We start from the raw sequence: 17,591 nt of genomic DNA on the forward strand, positions 1-17,591 counted from the left end.
TGTTTAGGCCAAAAAAAAGGTTTGTCTCAAAACTCACGAGTGGTTTGAAAACAAATGCGATTTTTTTAAAATTCCGACTTGGTATTTTTATGGTATTTTTAGAAAAAAAGTCTGTGTTTCTTTTTTTCAAATCGCGCGGTTTTTGGCCTTACAAACAGAGAGGTAGACAAAAGACCTGTCAAAACTGTTCCAGTTGTCCAAACACTCAAGTATCAGAAGGATGGTCCACAATAGAGTGATTCACACATCATGAATAGGGATTTTAAGCTGATGTGCTTCTATTGTCCAGTGTACGTGCCATGTGTGTACTCTATACATGTACCTTGCAGTTGTGGTGAGCAATACATAGGCCAAACCAAACGACCACTAAAGGTCAGAATATCTGAACACCGAAGAGCCACAAGACAAAAGAAAGAAGAGGGCTCGGCATTAGCTGAACATGCTTGCAAAGAAGGCCATAAACCTCTGTGGGATGAAACAACAAAACTGGCGCAAGTTTCTCACTTGGGGATGAGGTTGACCCGTGAAGCGTTGGAAATCAGAGTTAATGAAACTTCTACTATCAATAGAAATGAGCTGAGAAAATCGCAGAGCCGCTAATCTTTACCATGTCGTGTGTGGCGCTCTCTATTTTCAAACGACTAATCACAGAGCCGCTAATCTTCACCACGTCCGCAATTAAGTGATATAAACGATCATCGTGCATACAATCAAAACCCACTAATTGTTATGAATTCCTGTCGTAAAAGCCTATCCCACAAAATTTAGAGATCTTCTTGTGAGAGCTGAAGTCCCCCCTCTTTCTGATACTATTCCTTCCACAGAACAGGGTACTTTCACATTTGATTTCAACAGGTGTATTGTTTGCAAGGACCATATCCAAGAAGGGGATTCTGTCACCAGTAATTCCAACAATTTCTCCCACAGGATCAGGGGCAACATCACAGGTCTGCACTACATCTAATGTATTGCATCTCATTTCTTGCAGAGTTTGTGGTATACAGTATGTGGGAGAAACCAAGACTGCACTTAGGAGGCAGTTTTATAGACACAGGTCCACTGTCAACACCAAGAAGCTTGACACCCCCTGTTGGTAATCACTTTAACCTCCCCAACCACTCTATCTCTGACATGATCCTACAGGGTATTGAGTCTTTAGGTAACCGCCCGACACAGTCCGTGCCAGCAGAGAGAAATTCTGTATCTAGCACCTACATACTATCCAGCTACACAGTCTCAACATCCAAGAGGGAAACGACTAACATGTTTTTCATTATCATCATATTCCCCCCATCCTTTTATTTGTGGATAAGCAGTTTTACAGCAGCTAACTTTTTGACTTTAAGTTTTTTATTCACCATAGGTTAAGAAATTTATCACAAAACTTCCCGGATATTGTGAACCTGGATCATTTGAGGATTCCAGTGGGACTGAGTTTTTTGTGATCAGCATCAAGCAAATTCTCAAGCAAATAATGGCAACACCATCCCTATCGGAAATAATTGCAAGATATCCGCAACAGCATACAGATAGACTGATGAGGTTAGATGCACTTATAATAATGATCCAGCAACATATTTCTTGCTTACATGTAAGTCAGGTTGGAGGTAAACTTGATGTTGTCCACGAATGATGTTGACCTTCAACTTGGAATATATTTGGCTTATACTCAATGCATGTTTCCATAAGAAAAAAAACCCTCAAGGGGTGTGTTATTTAGCATATTACCAGAACCTGTGTAGCTAGTATGTTGCTTTAGTTGACTGGTTGAGTCATGTCCTACTGGACCCAAGCAGAATAGTCTGGGTGGGCCCCCTGAGGACACTTTTGTATTTAAAGTTGTCACCTGTTTGTTTTGATTTGAGTTTATTTAGCATATCATCAAGAGTCATATCAGTTCCAAGGACTTTCATCTACTTTTACCGATTAAATTACACAACACGGTTGTACTTGGTACATGAGTTAATTGTACTGCCAAAAAAAGTCTTCAGTTCATAAACTTCATATTTGTATATCAATAACAGTATATTAAATATAACATTTTCTTCTTATACCATTTCATTTCAATCAGAGAAATCTTTCAAGGTCAACAGTGGTTACAGACAGCACAGTTCTGCACTCCTATGGTTGAAGTAGGCAGTAATCAGTACTTTGTGCAAAGCAATGGAAGTTTGGAAGTAAAGTTAGTAAACGCAGCTGATCAGGATGGGTGCTCGCATCAGAATTGTTGCTCTGTAAGGGATCGGATAGCGACATTTGCACATTATTTTTGTGGGACCTGAGTCAGAGCACATCGGACACACCAACTTGCATTTTGAGGAATGTCCTTCTGATATCACATAATTTTAATTTTTGTAAAAGTTGGCCTAGTTGGGTGCATTTCCTTTGATTTTATATTATTTTGATTTTAATGTGGTATTGTATTTATTTCAGGTGATTATGAAGACCACCATTTGTGTGTTATATTTGTGGCAGAGAATTCGGTTCTAAATCTATATCTATACATGAACCTAAGTGCTTGGAAAAATGGCAGATTGAAAATAACCAGTTGCCAAGGCAACAAAGACGACCAATCCCAATAAAACCCGGATCCATGTCGCAATCTGATGGCATAAACAATATTCCTGATTACAATGAAGCTGCCTGTCAAAGTGCTAATGCTCAACTTCTGCCTTGTAACAACTGCGGACGGACCTTTGCCCCTGATCGCCTACCGATACATCAAAGGTCCTGTCGTCCCAAAACTGCAACTCTTTCTGAACCTAGCGTCAAAGTTGACAGAACTCCTTTGACACCTAAGAACACGCAACCAAAAGTACCAGCTAAACCAAAAACACTAATTTGTTACATTTGTGGAAGGGAATTTGGAAGCAAGTCCTTGGAGATTCATGAGCCTCAATGTCTGAAGAAGTGGAATATTCAAAATAAGCAGCTACCAAAAGAGCTAAGGCGTCCAACTCCTAAAAGACCAGAAAGCCTGATGGGTGGAGGACGTTCATCTGGAAAATTCAACAAGGCTGAAATGAATGAGGCTGCATGGGAAGCTCATAAATCAAATCTTGTACCGTGCCCAAATTGTGGCAGGACTTTTGCTCCAGATCGAATACAAGTGCACCAAAGAGGCTGTGGGCCTAATAAGACTAGGGAGTGTCTGCAGAATCAGCATCATTTGGACAGGTAGGTGGTGTGTAATATTTATACATTGGCTACATGTGCTTGTAGAAAACTTTGCAAAAAAAAGGTGCTTTAAAAAATTGATTTACGAATTGTTTTTTTTGTGAATTAATAAATTTCAATTGGAAAATTTGTTAAAAAGAGGTAAGGGCATTTTATGTCCCAACCAATGATTTATTTAGTGTACATGTATGTTTATTTCGCCGTTGTCATGGCTACCCAGCAAACCAAGGGCTTCTAAGGCAGCCAGCTGTGTAGGGAGTGTTTTACACACCCAGATTTGTTAATACACACCCAGTTTTTGTCCACATGGCCTATACTTTTTACACAAATCTTAAATTTACACACCCAAGTAAAGTTTTACACACTCAAACCTTCAAATCCTGCCTAAGACCCTGCAGCAACAATATTTCAACAATATTTTTCAAAAGGTTAATAGAAAAGGTTGGCAGAAAACATTTAAATATCGGGTTATATAAAGGATATGTGCAATGTTTTCATAACATTCAAAAACATTTTTTGAAAACTAACTGCAAATTATTCTAACATAATTTTATTTCCATGTTGACAAAATATTTGGCAAAAAATGTTTACAAGAAATATTTTACAACATCATTTTGACGTTATTTTAAAAATATTGTTATACTGTAGTGTGTTTTTCATACAAAACTTTTTATACAAAACTATGACCTTTATATAACACAACATCTAATGTTATTAAAACCTTTTTACCAAAATCAAAACCCAAAATGTAACCCATTTTAAAAACATTTTGTGTTTGCTGGGTACCTATCGCTGGCCAGTGCCTACATTGTATCACTATCAAACATAACATAGCTAGCTCTACAGACTTTCTTGTTTTTTAAAAATGCCTCCAATATCATGAAAATGTGGGTATTTGTAGAGCCCAAAAATGTGTGATTTCATGAAAAAAGGGTGTTATTTTCATACAAAAATACAGGAATTCCCCTTTTCATTTATAAGCATGTGTAGCAGATAGTTTGGGCAGTGGCGTTGTATCGGATTAACAACCTTAACTATCTCGAGCGAGAAATGTCAAGGTCAGATGACTGCTCTTTTTTTTGGTAGGAAAATATGAACATTTGGTGTACAATGTACAATGTATTGATGGGATTATATGAAATTTAAAAACAATGTTACATATTTTGCATACAAAAATGAATGTCTATGAAAAGGGAAAATCAGAAACTGAATATATCATGTACAACATAGACTACTCTCTTTTTGGTGCATTTCAATGCTTTCATGCCAATTTGAATCATAAATTTAACAAAATATTGTCTGTTTGTTGATAGAGAAATACTTGTAGTTGTACATGAATGTACATCATAATAAATTTGGTTAAAATTTGGAATTTCTAATTGATGTAAACAGAAAAGAGGTAGATTGTATTGAAAAATGTCTCTTGTATTATTTACCTAATTGTAAAAATCCATAATAGACTGTAAACATTGTACAGTTCGCTGAGGGTATTCAGTGTCAATATTGTTCAATGTCAAATACTATCGTACTATTTACACTCAGTCATGACAACCACTCAGTGCAGAGCAAACATTTATGTTACCATTGAACTAGCTATATTAAAAATATTGATGGAATATTAACAGAAATGGATTTTGGAAGTTATGAAAAAATACACATTGGTGTATGCATACATGTGGGTTTCAGGTTATCATTACTGGGTTTTGCTTTGTTCCCTTTAGCTTTATTCCTTAGAGAGTTTTTGGAAATGAATCAATTCCAAAACTCTCTTAACTACTGGATGACTAAGATTTATTCACTCGCTTTATTCCAAACTTTCCTGAGCTTGAAAATTTGCATTACAGTGTACAGATTAAAGGGGTGAAATTTCATGGTTAAAATAGCCAAATATACTCAAACAAGACTGTTTTAAAGAAAATGAAACAAATAAGAGACATTTTGGTTTTTCCTTCATGTAATTTTACACCAAATTAAGGTTAGAATAAGAGTTATGGTTGGGGTAGGATTAGATGAAATAATATCATGAAGGATAGACCCTAATTTCAGTTGATACAGTGCCAATGAGTGTCTTTTAGTTGTGTGATTGCAGATTGTAATAAATTGAACCTGATCACTTGCATACTTTTAGAAAGCATGTATTTTGATGGGTGTCTCATGATTGTCTGCACATCTGCCATGTTTTTTCAACAGAAAAGTACCAAGTCCCCAGCAGTAGTTAGGAGACCAGCCACTGTGATTTGCTACTTATGTGGAAGAGAGTATGGCTCTAAGTCTATCACAATACATGAACCAAACTGTCTGAAGAAATGGCATATGGAAAATGACAAGTTGCCTAAAGGCCAGAGAAGGAATGCACCTGTTAAACCAGAGATAAGACACATAGGAGGTAAGGTGTTAATTATGCAAATTTATGCATAATTATGCAAAGTACTAGATATCTGGGCTAGATGTGCTCAATTATAACTATGTGATAACAGATATATCATAAGGGCTGGGGTATAGGGGTCCAGGTATATGATATTACAATAGCTTACAACGATGTGAACTTCATCAGAATTATTCAAGTTTAAATAATTTGCTTATGCAGTAACTTAAAACTCCTCCATGTGCCTATATATAAAATTGGCCAAATGTCTAAAAAAATCCAACATTTATATCAGGCTGAGTTTGATGTACTATTTTGAAGGTTTTTGAGCATAATTCCCCCTGCATTTTGACTTTAATTTCATTGTTTCGATATCACCCCCACCAAATTACTGAATTCCGCACCGGGGCACGTCATATATATGGTAGATTTTTTATCAGTTCCAGCTATGGAAATTCTTTTAGAATAAAAAGCCCCATTATGAAATGTAGGAATAGTAATGAATTAAAGATGGGTGATGCTCAAACATGTTTGTTTGTGCATATTTATATCAATATAAAAACTCAAACTCAAAATCAAGTTAAGAACGAGCATACAAACATACACACCTGCAAATTGGCACTTTTATAATATAAGGGGACCATGTAAGCGACTTTTAACCTTACCAATTTGTTGAATTGCATCTGCCTCTGGATATTTTAGCTCAAATTCAAAATATCGGCGAAATGGTCCACAAATGTGTGACTAAAATTAAGAAAAGCACACTTCTCTTCATTTCCTGTGCTTTCAAAGTGAACACTTGTTCATATGCTACTGAATTTGAGTAGTGCATTCAAATCTTTCATTTATTGACAGATCTTGATGCATTTTCCTGTACCTTTGTATCTGTGTGTACGTGATAGATGCACAGACTTTATTCCCCCTTCATTAACCTGTGTCAAAACATATCAAATCACTGCTCACTCTTCTAAGTGCTTTTACATTTATGTGTTAAATGGATAAAAGCTCACTATAAATACTATTTTTGTCTCACAAAAAGTAGAGGCAATTGCCAATTCCAAGTATCAAAGTCAGTAAATTTCCAGAGTTTTCATATTAATTAGTCAAAAGTGAAGAAATTAGGTTTATTTTGTTGTTGTCTTGAACTCAATTTGTCGATTATTTGCTAGTAAAGTGAGGATATTGCAATACACTTTTAGCCTGATTAGCAGTGAAAATAAGATTATGAATGTTCAGTGGTTGAAGGGATAATCAGAAAGCTTAAAAAATACCCAGCAAACACTAAACATATTCTACATTTGTGACACGATCTGGTCCATGGGGGCCAAAGGCGGCAAATTTGAAACCGAGATAAAGGTAAAAATATAGAGTAATAAAACAATAAAATACATAAGAAAATAGAAATTAAAAAAAATTCATAACTTTAGAACCACATATGCTAGACCTTTGGTGTTTTCAGTAAATGATAGCCTATTGTATGTGTAATGTAATAATTACAGTAACTCAATGATCAAAAATGCCTCCTTTGGCCCCCATGGACCAGATCGTGTCACATTTACAAAAGGTTGTCAGAAAACCTGGGCAGAAAACGTTTAAGGGGGTACTACACCCCTGGCCAATTTTGTGCCTATTTTTTCATTTTTCTCCCAAAATTATAGCACATTGGTGACAAGTAAGATATGCATATTATCGGGGCAAGGACTACAACTATTGTACTGAAAATTCAGCAACTCAAAGCAAGTAGTTATTGATTTATTGATCAAATATTGGTTTTCCCTCATTTTTGACTGTAACTCCACAACTGTTGTCTGTGCTGAAATAAAATTTCTGATGCAGTAGTTGTAGTCCTTGCCCCTATAATATACATATCTTACTTGTCACCAGTGCGCTTTAATTTTTGAGAAAAATGCAAAAATAGGCACAAAATTGGGCAGGGGTGTAGTACCCCCTTAATAACATGTTATATAAAGGGTATAAAACATTTTCACAACATTCAAAAACATTTTTTTAAAATGTACTGCAAGATGTTCTGACATTAATGTTGACAAAATATTTGTAAAAAATGTTTGTAGAAAATATTTTATAATAACATTTTGACAATATTTTTATAATGTTATTGTAGTGTGTTTTCATACAGTACATTTTCAAATGTTTCATTACTTTTATAAAAACCTGACATTTAATGTTATTAAAATATAACCTGTTTAAAACATTTTGTGTTTGCTGGGTAGCTTTTAAAATGAACAAGTGATACTAGTATTTCATGCACTGTATTGTCATCTACTGAAGATAGCACATACATGTAAGGTATTGTCACTGAATTTGCCTCTGGCTATCTCAGCATGATTATTTAAGAATATTATAGAAGTCTATACCGTAAAACCCGTCTACAAGGATATACCTAAGAAACGCCCTCAATAAAATTGGTTGCTTTTTGTATTTGGAGTTTGAGCAAATATATACTGGCACTGGGTGGCTATGCATTCCATCTAAGTATGTTGTAACACCAATCAATTGTATTGACATAATAACGACTGTTTAGTATATCAGGATCGTATAGCTCAATTGATAGAGCGTCAGACTTTGGAACTGAAGAGAGCATGGTCCGGGCACCGGTTCCGTTTTTTCATTCTCGTTTAATTTTTAACTTTTTGACATGTTCTTTTTATCTTTCTTCAAATCTACCTTTCTACTTTTAATTTTAGGTGTTTTTTTTTGGTGTTTTTTTTAGTTTTTTTTAGTAATTTTGTGGTCTTATAGAAACTAGTAAAATAAAATTATAGCGAAACCCACGGTTAGACAGATGTGTTGTAACTACTTGTCTGTCCTCGTCTTTGCAATAAAAACCTATGTTGCACCTTTGTGCCATCCCAATTCTTGAGGAATGGTAGGTAGGGTGCGTTTTTGGCTTAAGCACGATTTTGTTTCTACTTATGTGTATAAGTGTGTCATCAAAAGACCGCCACCACCGTGGCGCGTCTCTTTAGACTAGCTTTCTTTCTTGCGGCCAGAGCGATCGACAATGGCAACTGCGTTCTCATCGTGGGGTTGTACCTTCCCCTACGACTAGCCCGCTGTTGCCATAATGACGCATTCCGACCGCAAGAAGCCCGCACAAGAACACTTTCTTTCTTTCTTTGAGTTTAATGGCGCCTTCAGCTACTATGGCTATTTGCGCCAGCAAGAACACTTTCATCGTGCTGGAAAATATATGAAGCAAATCTAATCTAACCAGTATACACGAACCTGTTCCACCTTACTGCAGGGGTGTTCAATTTAGTTAATTCTCTTGGTCCTTTTTACGAACTTAATATATGCATCTTCTACCCTCGCCAGAATGAAAGACTTGTGATGAAATCAAAATAAATATTGTTCTGTTGCCACAATTGCAGTTTTTTCAATAAAAAAAATAGATGAGGAATAATAATTATTCCATATTTGAATCTATTGTCCCATCAAGAATAGAGTGTCTTCAAAACTTCAATCAATTCATCTGACAAAGGAAACTATTCTGGTCATTCAATTTTGTTTTCGCTTGCACCTGTTATATCACAGGCGTTGGTAGAGAAGGCACACTTCTCTACCGAAGTAGTGATGTAAACACTAACATGATTAATTACCATAGCTAGCAATGGACATACACTACTTTTTGTTCCACTTGAACCCATACTCATAGGCTATTCGCTGTCGATGTGACGTAATTAATCGGATTAACTACCATAGCAATTGATGAATACAATTTTGAATATATAGCCCTGGACTTCATCGTTCATGTGGCACCTATACATTGAACCATAGTTGTCAAAGAAATGCTAATCACTCGCCATGTAAGATTAGTATTTATGAAAAGAGTGGTATTCAATCTATGTTTGGTGACATACGCGGGTGATTAGTGCAATCTGCTTGATGGTAGTTATTGCGATTACGTCACTTCGACAGCGAATTGAAGTATAGACGAATCCAACAAGCCAAGTGATGGTCAGAATTTATTCGAAGCCATTATACGCTGGTGAAGTTATAATTAATCGGATTAATTACCATAGCAATAGGTGAAAACAATTTTGAACATATCGCGCTGCGCTACAAGCAGGTTACACTCATCACCTGTACTGTGTATGTCTGCAATCATAGATTGAATACAATACTGGTCTTTTCAAAGATACTAATCTTACAGGTGCAGCATGATATGGTTCAATGAAGAGGTACCGCCTGAGCGTATCAGTGTAACGCGGTATATTCAAAATTGTTTTCACCTATTGCTATGGTAGTTAATCCGATTATTACGTAATTTCGCCAGCGTATTGAAATAAAACAGGAGGATGTGAGTTCATAAGGGCAATGTCGGGGATTATAGGTCACAATCGATGTGGAGAGATGAGAGGTCCGACCAACAGCCATTATAGCGAATGGTTCATGTTCAACTATTCCAGCGGACGGTCTGTGGCTAGTAAGGAATCGTCTTTGACCACATGCGCATATAAACAATAGAATAAATTAAACTAAATATGAAAAAAAAAATGATCACGAAAGGAGTCTTTAGAAAATGCAAGAAAATATAAATGAAAAGTTTGAACAATATTTTGTTTATAAAAGTTTGTGTGACCGTGATGAGGCTCGAACTCACCATCTTCCGATCTAAAGAACCAAAGTCTTATGCCTTGCCAAGTGAGCTATGCTCGTGAGATGCGAAATAAAGATAAAATAATACATTGTATACCTGCTTGTGTCGGTAAATGATTTGCTCAAATTCCATAATGATATAATATTGTGGAGGCGCTAGCGTGAAATTTACTATCATCACAGTCGCTACTATTCCTTGTAGACGGGTTTCTACGGTATGATATTAGACCTTTGAAATAGCAAAGACACTAAAAATAAACAAGTTCTCATTATTCCCAAACCCAAATTTTAATCAAAACTGAGTATCAATCCCTTGATTTTGTAGATATATAACAATTGTACTAAAATGCCATAATTTTGATTTAAAAAAATTATTTACCTAAAATAATGAAATAATAAATTATTAGTAATAACATGTCAGGAAATTTTTCTGTTCATTTTAAGATGAAATAATGAGGTAAACATGGTAAAACGAAAGAAAACAATTGACTATTCTGATGATAATTCAATCACAATGAATTTGGCTGATTCTAGGTGTAACTTTGGACATGTATGTAAACATTACAAATATGCCCAAAAAAAATCAGGTTTGGAAAAAAATTTTATCACACAATTTTTTTATCACACATTCACACATGGCTTTTATTGCACCAAATTTTGCATTGTACTTATTTCTGGCCCAAAGTATGATGAATTCTAAATGTGTTTTTTTTCAAAATGAATCCCTTTTTCCTCTTTTCAGTTTATATATTTTTTTTATTGTCATCCGCTTTACATAGCAGGTGTATCTTAATGCTATTTACATAGACATTGCATTGTTATGACGATAGGGCTTGGTTGTTAAGGGAAATGGATAAATTTATTTATGATGATATGAAATAAATGAGTCAGATGTAATGTTCACTATATTTGATTTTGTGTTTTCTTCATACTAATGTACACATTGTATTGCCAATTAACCAAATTTTGACATAAAAAGGGTACATGTAGTATTTTTTATATCACAGGTTATGACAGGTATAGCGTGGGGTAAGATAAGCTTCAAGGAGCAAAATAAGCTTCCTGTTTGTTTTGATTGTATCTCAAAATATATTTTGATGACATCCGACACATCTGTGGTTAATATTTTACAATAAAACAGAAACATTTATTTCAATATATTTTGAAGGTGCTTGAATAGACAAGCAAGTTTGTTAACATGTAGAAGGTCGTTCATTACAATGTATGACTGTATCATCTAAATTCACTTATAATTGAGAAGGATGCATGAGACAATCAATGTCAGTTCGCTACCACGGCAACCAATTTTATGCTAATTGCTGTCAAAGTGGTCATTTTTGCATGTGTAATTTTTTGCGCTTTGCCGATATTGAACAACATCACTTGCTGTTAAATTTATGATTCTGGGTTTTCTCACATAGACCTATACATATAAAAGAGTACATTCACACATTTTTGTTTTAAATGATGATTTTGGGGCTCAAGCAAATTGGCATATGAAAATTCTGTGGTAGCTCCGTTGAGTAGGAAATGCACGAAAATTAATGTGCAGTTAAAATTTCCACTTTTGAAGAAGGTTGCTACTTCCTTAATACTGACAAGTAGCCATGGAACAATTTACTTCAGGTTAAAATAAACCATATAACAAAGAGTTTCTGCAGAATGTATAAATAAAAACAAATGAAATATAAATATATTATTGTAACAACTGTTTCCTCACATGTATACTAAAAACAATTTGTTCATCTTTTCAGAATTACTAATGTACTATATTCTTTCTTTCTACCCCCCCCCCCTTTACTCAGTTTTGTACAGACCTTCTATAATATGTAACTTTCCAATTCGTAAAAAATAGAGTAAGTTCAATTGTCAGATACTTTGTGTGTGAAAAAACCCCAAGCATGAGCATGCAACTCAATTACCCATTTCCAATGGTTAATATGCATGTTTTTATCAGTATTTTAAAATAAATATGAATTCCAATTTATTTATTTGCTTACCCACTTTCTTTACATGTATCCTGTATCAGGGGTGTACCATACGTCTCAGTCAGAGATTCACAGAGCCCAAGAATCAGTCTTGATTCTTGCCAAAGAATTTGGTTGTGATCACTATGATTGTGTGGAATTTGAACATTGACAAGAATCGCCTTTGATTCACCAGGCCATATAAATAATTTTGACTTTCTGGGAACAAAAGATGACGATTTGAGCAAATGTCTAAAATTTTCTGTGAGTTAAAACAGTTTGTTTAGCAAATTAGCATTTAATGGGGTGCATTAAGCTATTCTGGCTACAAAAATAACCTTTTTTGATAATTGGACAAAACAAAATGACAATTGTATATAAATTGGTGACAATTATAGTAATTTTTTTGCATTTTACAAGTCACCCTAATTATTTCTACTACTTTTCAAGATTTTCTGCGGACATGACTAGACTGTGTTCCCACATTCCCATCCTTTTATATGCTCTGTGATTCACATAATTCATTTCCATGAATCAATCCTTGTGAGAATGGATGTACATGTACAAATTTATGACAACAATCTAACCTTGTTGTATCTTTTTACCATCCCCAAGCTCATAAATTGCAAATGTTTGTATTCACCAGATATATATTTTGTTGATAGCAGCATTTTTTTTTATTTTTCAGTTATTTTAAGGCTTGCAGCGCCCCTTGTGCATGTATGAAGAGCACCTTTGTTTGAAATACCTTGAATGCTAGACAGGGCTCAAAGAACTTATTTTCAAGTTTTCTTCAGAAAAATTGCTCTTTTCATTTGAGTATTGCTCATTTTACATTAAGAAAACAAGACCCTTGCTTCCATATTCTTTGAGCCCTGATGCTAGGTTATATTTATTCCTTGTGCATATGTTAGAACTTGTCAGCATGAATGTCAGCATATTTTCCCCATACCAAATACCCTGCATGTAGGCTTACATTGTATATTATAATATATCAACTATATACAATTATCCCATTGCTAATTGCCTATGTAGACGTAGATATAATTGTAAGAACTGGTAATTAGAAACACATGTTTTTGGCTTAATATTTTATTAATCATTGTTAATAGTAAAATTGGACGAAGTTTTAGTTTAATATATTGGTGGTTGATTTAGGGAACATGAATTCAACATTCAAAAATATTGAAAAAAAAAAAATTATCTTTTCTGTTAATTCTTTTATCAACTTGTCAACAGTTATTTTAGACCATTCCAACTAATGAGCTGAAAAGAAAAGAAATATTTAAGGCCATCAGCATAATTATAGTCAGATATTTTTCTGTACATTTTTCCGCTGTGACAGACATTGCATCTTGGTTTTCCACAACCATTTTTAGCTGGCTGTGATTTTTGATTCAGGTGATTAGGATTGTTTGGGCTTGGTCTCCTTCTCTATGTTTTTTGTAGCAAAAGATGCTGCGGCTTATTTTTGTTGCTATGGGTAATTAACTGCTGTGTCGATCAGGGTCTCAGCTAGAAATTGAGGGTTGCCCGTCATTTGAATAAAATTGCCTGTCCTAATTTGACCTTTAAAACATTTACCAGACATCTATAGCCCAAAGAGTTCAAATATGTGCTGATATGGCCTTGTTCTACAAATTGGGTCTACTAAAAAGGGTAATTAGCTTCTCAAAACATCCAAATTATAATATAGCATCTGTCAAAGGCATTAATTTTGCCCGTCCCAGGAGCAAACTGGCCGTCTAAAATGACGGCCAGACGGGTAGCTAGCTAAGACCCTGGTGTCGATCACAAAGGGAAAACATAAGCAAGACGTTGGACTATAATGGCTAATAATAATTTATATTTTGTGTCATAAATTAGCATGCTGCACACAGTGCTTGAGGTTGATAAACAGAATGTTCTCATCTGTGCCTATGATATGAGAAAATTAAAGTGTATCTTTTACAAAACAGAATTTTTATTCTTTTGAAATGTGAAAAAGGAATCAAAATAAAATAAGAAAAAAACAAGCACAAAATAATTTAATGAATAATCAAGTTATTAGTATTAGTCCCGGTATTAGTTAAAACAAACATAAATTTCTGCTCCTAATATAAGTTATTTTCTTTATCCCCCAATCTTCCAGGAGGCAGTGGTGGTCAACACACCATAGAGGAGATCAACAATGCAGCATTCCAGGCAGCCAATGCCAATCTGGTCCCATGCCAGAAATGTGGAAGGACCTTCTTACCGGACTCACTTGTCATACATGAAAGATCCTGTAAAAAGTCTACATCAGCGAAACAACGCTAGCCCCACCTGCACATTTTAATGATGGCGATTTGGATGTGTCCAGCACAGCTAGACAAGAGAGATACAGACCGTGTGCAATCAGTCAAAGTCTCAGCATCACCTGATAATGAGGGCCGATTGTTCCATGAAATGCAATAGGCGAGACTGCTACACAATTACCGCGTATTTTCACGGTCTATCGCATAATCGCGAAAGCACGCAACGCTCTGTCGCGTATACGTGAAGGCACACAGCGCTGGCGTGATTGTATCTCTCTCATCTGTGGTGTCCAAGCATCCCAAGCCAACAGCAGGGTCCTTCTACATGAACAGTCTTATGATAATAATATTCAGGGGTGAACGCAACAAAGACTATCTACAATAGCTGCCCTATAGACTTTTGTCCATTTTTTTGCGTTCTATATTGCACACATTTGAAAAATATGACACCTGGCAGCTATTGCAGATGGGGCCTTCTTGCAATAATCCTTCAATATATATTTTGAAAGAAGTCGGCCAAACAACCCCAGCTTATATTTACTATCAAATAGCATGGTAAAGTCCTGTGTGGCCAATACTGTACATGAGCAATCTTGCAAGACAGCAAAGCAGTTGTTTATAGTCATCTGGGAAAGGTTCAAATTGTGATAATTTAATCTGGTCAACCAGATAACTCACTTTTTGGCTAGATGGAATCGCCAACTTTGCAACTGAAACCTTTGGTCTTCAGGCGGGTGGATTTGCCATTCATACTGGGATATATATGGCGCACAAGCTGACTGATGTGGCTTGATTGTCAATCATCATGAGTGTGGAGGATGTTCTTATATACCTGAGGTAGATGTTGTACAATAATGCAAAAACTCCTGTACAAGTCATCAAATAGAAGTCCTAGCCACAACTCTCTCTCTCTCTTTCTATTGACGTTTTTTATTCCTCAAGATACTTGATATGCTTACTTTTACTTGATGTGATAAAACTAACCACTATGACTATGTAGTCAGTTTTGCTAAAATGTCAAGTTAAGTGATTGATAGTATACAAATATTAAATGTTTATGAGTTCAATGGTAAGAATATTTTCATGGGGTGAAATATGGACTGTTCCATTCAACGAGGCTTGGCAGAGTTGAATGGAACAGTTCATATTACACCACATGGAAATATTCTTTCCATGAAACAAATAAAAACATTCAATATTTGTTTTATATAACTCTTTTTAAAATAACTTTCTTTGCTTCCACTTAATTTTGTAAATCACCTGGAAAAAGAAATAAATTAAAAGATATCTTAAATGCATATTTATTTTAAAAGCAACACCCGCACCTATAATTGGCGAGTCTAGGTGGAAATATCGCATGTCAGCGTTGCTATGGTAGCTCCGCGTCCGTCCAATGGAAAATAAATATTGCACGGATGCGGAGTGCAATAGTCCTTTTGCAGCTGGCTGCTAAAAATAGCAGAAATAATCAATAGTAGTTGGCCAATCAAATGACAAGAAACTTTGTATGAGATATATAATATACAAATATTAAATGTTGATGTGTGTGATGGTCGAAAGACGGATTGTTCCATTCCACTTGCCATTGGAATGGAATAATACATCTTTCACCAAGTGATTATTTTTCGACCATTACACAAATTTAATTTATTATTGATAACCTCATTAATAAACGCGATGCGTGCGGTCCAATTACATTTAGTTATTTGTGAAAACGCGAACGCAAATCGAGGTCATTAATATCTCACAATTGACCGCAAAATGTGTAATTGTTCCAATGGGACACACAATTGACCTGCGTTTGGGTGTTGTTGTGCATCGAACAAACTGCGCACGCGCTGGCTGCCATATTTGGATTGCGCGCTGCCATATTTGCACAGATTGTGATACGCACTTTTGTTATTGGTCGTCTTGTTTTAGCTTGATCGATTTTTGGAAAGGGAAGATGTAAAAATCATCTATTTTTATAAACTTTTGAGCAAATTTTGTGTTATTTTGTAAGGTGAAGAGATTAAAGTGACAGTTATGAATGAGGTTAATAACTTTTTATCGGTAATATGTCGGGCATTGTGAAAAATCTAAACATTTTGCTTTGGACCTCGTAATATCCCTCGGAATATTCCTCGGTTCCAAAGGCAAAATGTTTAGATTTTTCACAATGCCCTCCAAATAACCGATGCTCAGTTATTAACCTCTAAATATATACAGACTTATTGCAACTTATTACATTGTAAGTATTTACATCAGAGGATAAACCTGATCATTTTCTGTATGAACACCTTGTTTTGTGTCTTTCATTGTATTATTATTGTCTATGTAAAAGTGTGATGCTTTGATGTATTGTAATATTCAATAGGGCTTTTTTATTGTCAAGGGACTGGTTCCTAAGAACAGGCTTTCATTCCTGTGGTTAGTATATAGTGTGTGATTATGTACAAAATTAATGTACGGTATGTGTAGTATAATTGGAATTTATTTACAACTGTTCTGCCAAATTTGATGGCTTTGTACATACGAATAATTATGTGAAAATGTGTATTTCTGCACAATTATATATATATGTGATTTTTGGCATTATTCCCTCACTTTATTTTTAATATAGTATACATGTACATTGTAGATATGGTGCATTATTGAAGCGCATTAATTGTGTAGAGAAATTTGTATTGTTTTCAGTCTGTTAAAGGTATTCTTATAAGGTAAAGAAAATGTGATGCACATTTAATAAAGACAGATTTATTTGTATATTGTAATGGAAATTAATGTATATTTTCATAATTTATATGAATTTTTATTTTAGAAGAATATACTAGCCATTTGTAGAATAATTTTACACTTTTGGTTAACAGACTATAAGTATGTAGGGTTAGTCAGTGTGGCACCACATCATTTGGAGGGGATAGTCCTTTTCACCAAGTGCACTCTATAACATTGACACGTATTCATAACCTCATTAATAAACGCGATACATACGATCCAATCATTTTTATTTATTTGGCAAAATGCAAACGCTGAACGCGGTCACTAATAAACAACAGTGGACCTCCGCGTCGTCAGCGTAAATATTAGTAACCTTCGCGCGCACCATGTTGTGCATCAAACAAATTGTGACAGCACTGGTCGCCGTATTTGGATTGCACGCTACCATATTTGCAGATTGTGATTCGCACTTCTGTTATTGGTCAT

At 35.1% G+C, this 17,591-nt stretch overlaps 1 protein-coding gene across 1 annotated transcript; it reads left to right on the plus strand.

The window, feature by feature from the left end:
* The first annotated feature begins 249 nt into the window (after positions 1-249).
* On the plus strand, positions 250-15,344 carry LOC140159525 (zinc finger protein 474-like). The gene is made up of 8 exons (XM_072183014.1): positions 250-334; positions 989-1,089; positions 1,364-1,542; positions 2,072-2,182; positions 2,446-3,177; positions 4,570-4,576; positions 5,368-5,563; positions 14,261-15,344. Exons 1-8 carry the CDS (start codon positions 250-252, stop codon positions 14,425-14,427), a joined length of 1,578 nt encoding a protein of 525 aa, XP_072039115.1. The 3' UTR covers positions 14,428-15,344.
* The last annotated feature ends 2,247 nt before the right edge of the window (positions 15,345-17,591 follow it).

This window comes from Amphiura filiformis, chromosome 8, assembly GCF_039555335.1.
Source record: "Amphiura filiformis chromosome 8, Afil_fr2py, whole genome shotgun sequence".
NCBI lineage: Eukaryota > Metazoa > Echinodermata > Ophiuroidea > Amphilepidida > Amphiuridae > Amphiura > Amphiura filiformis.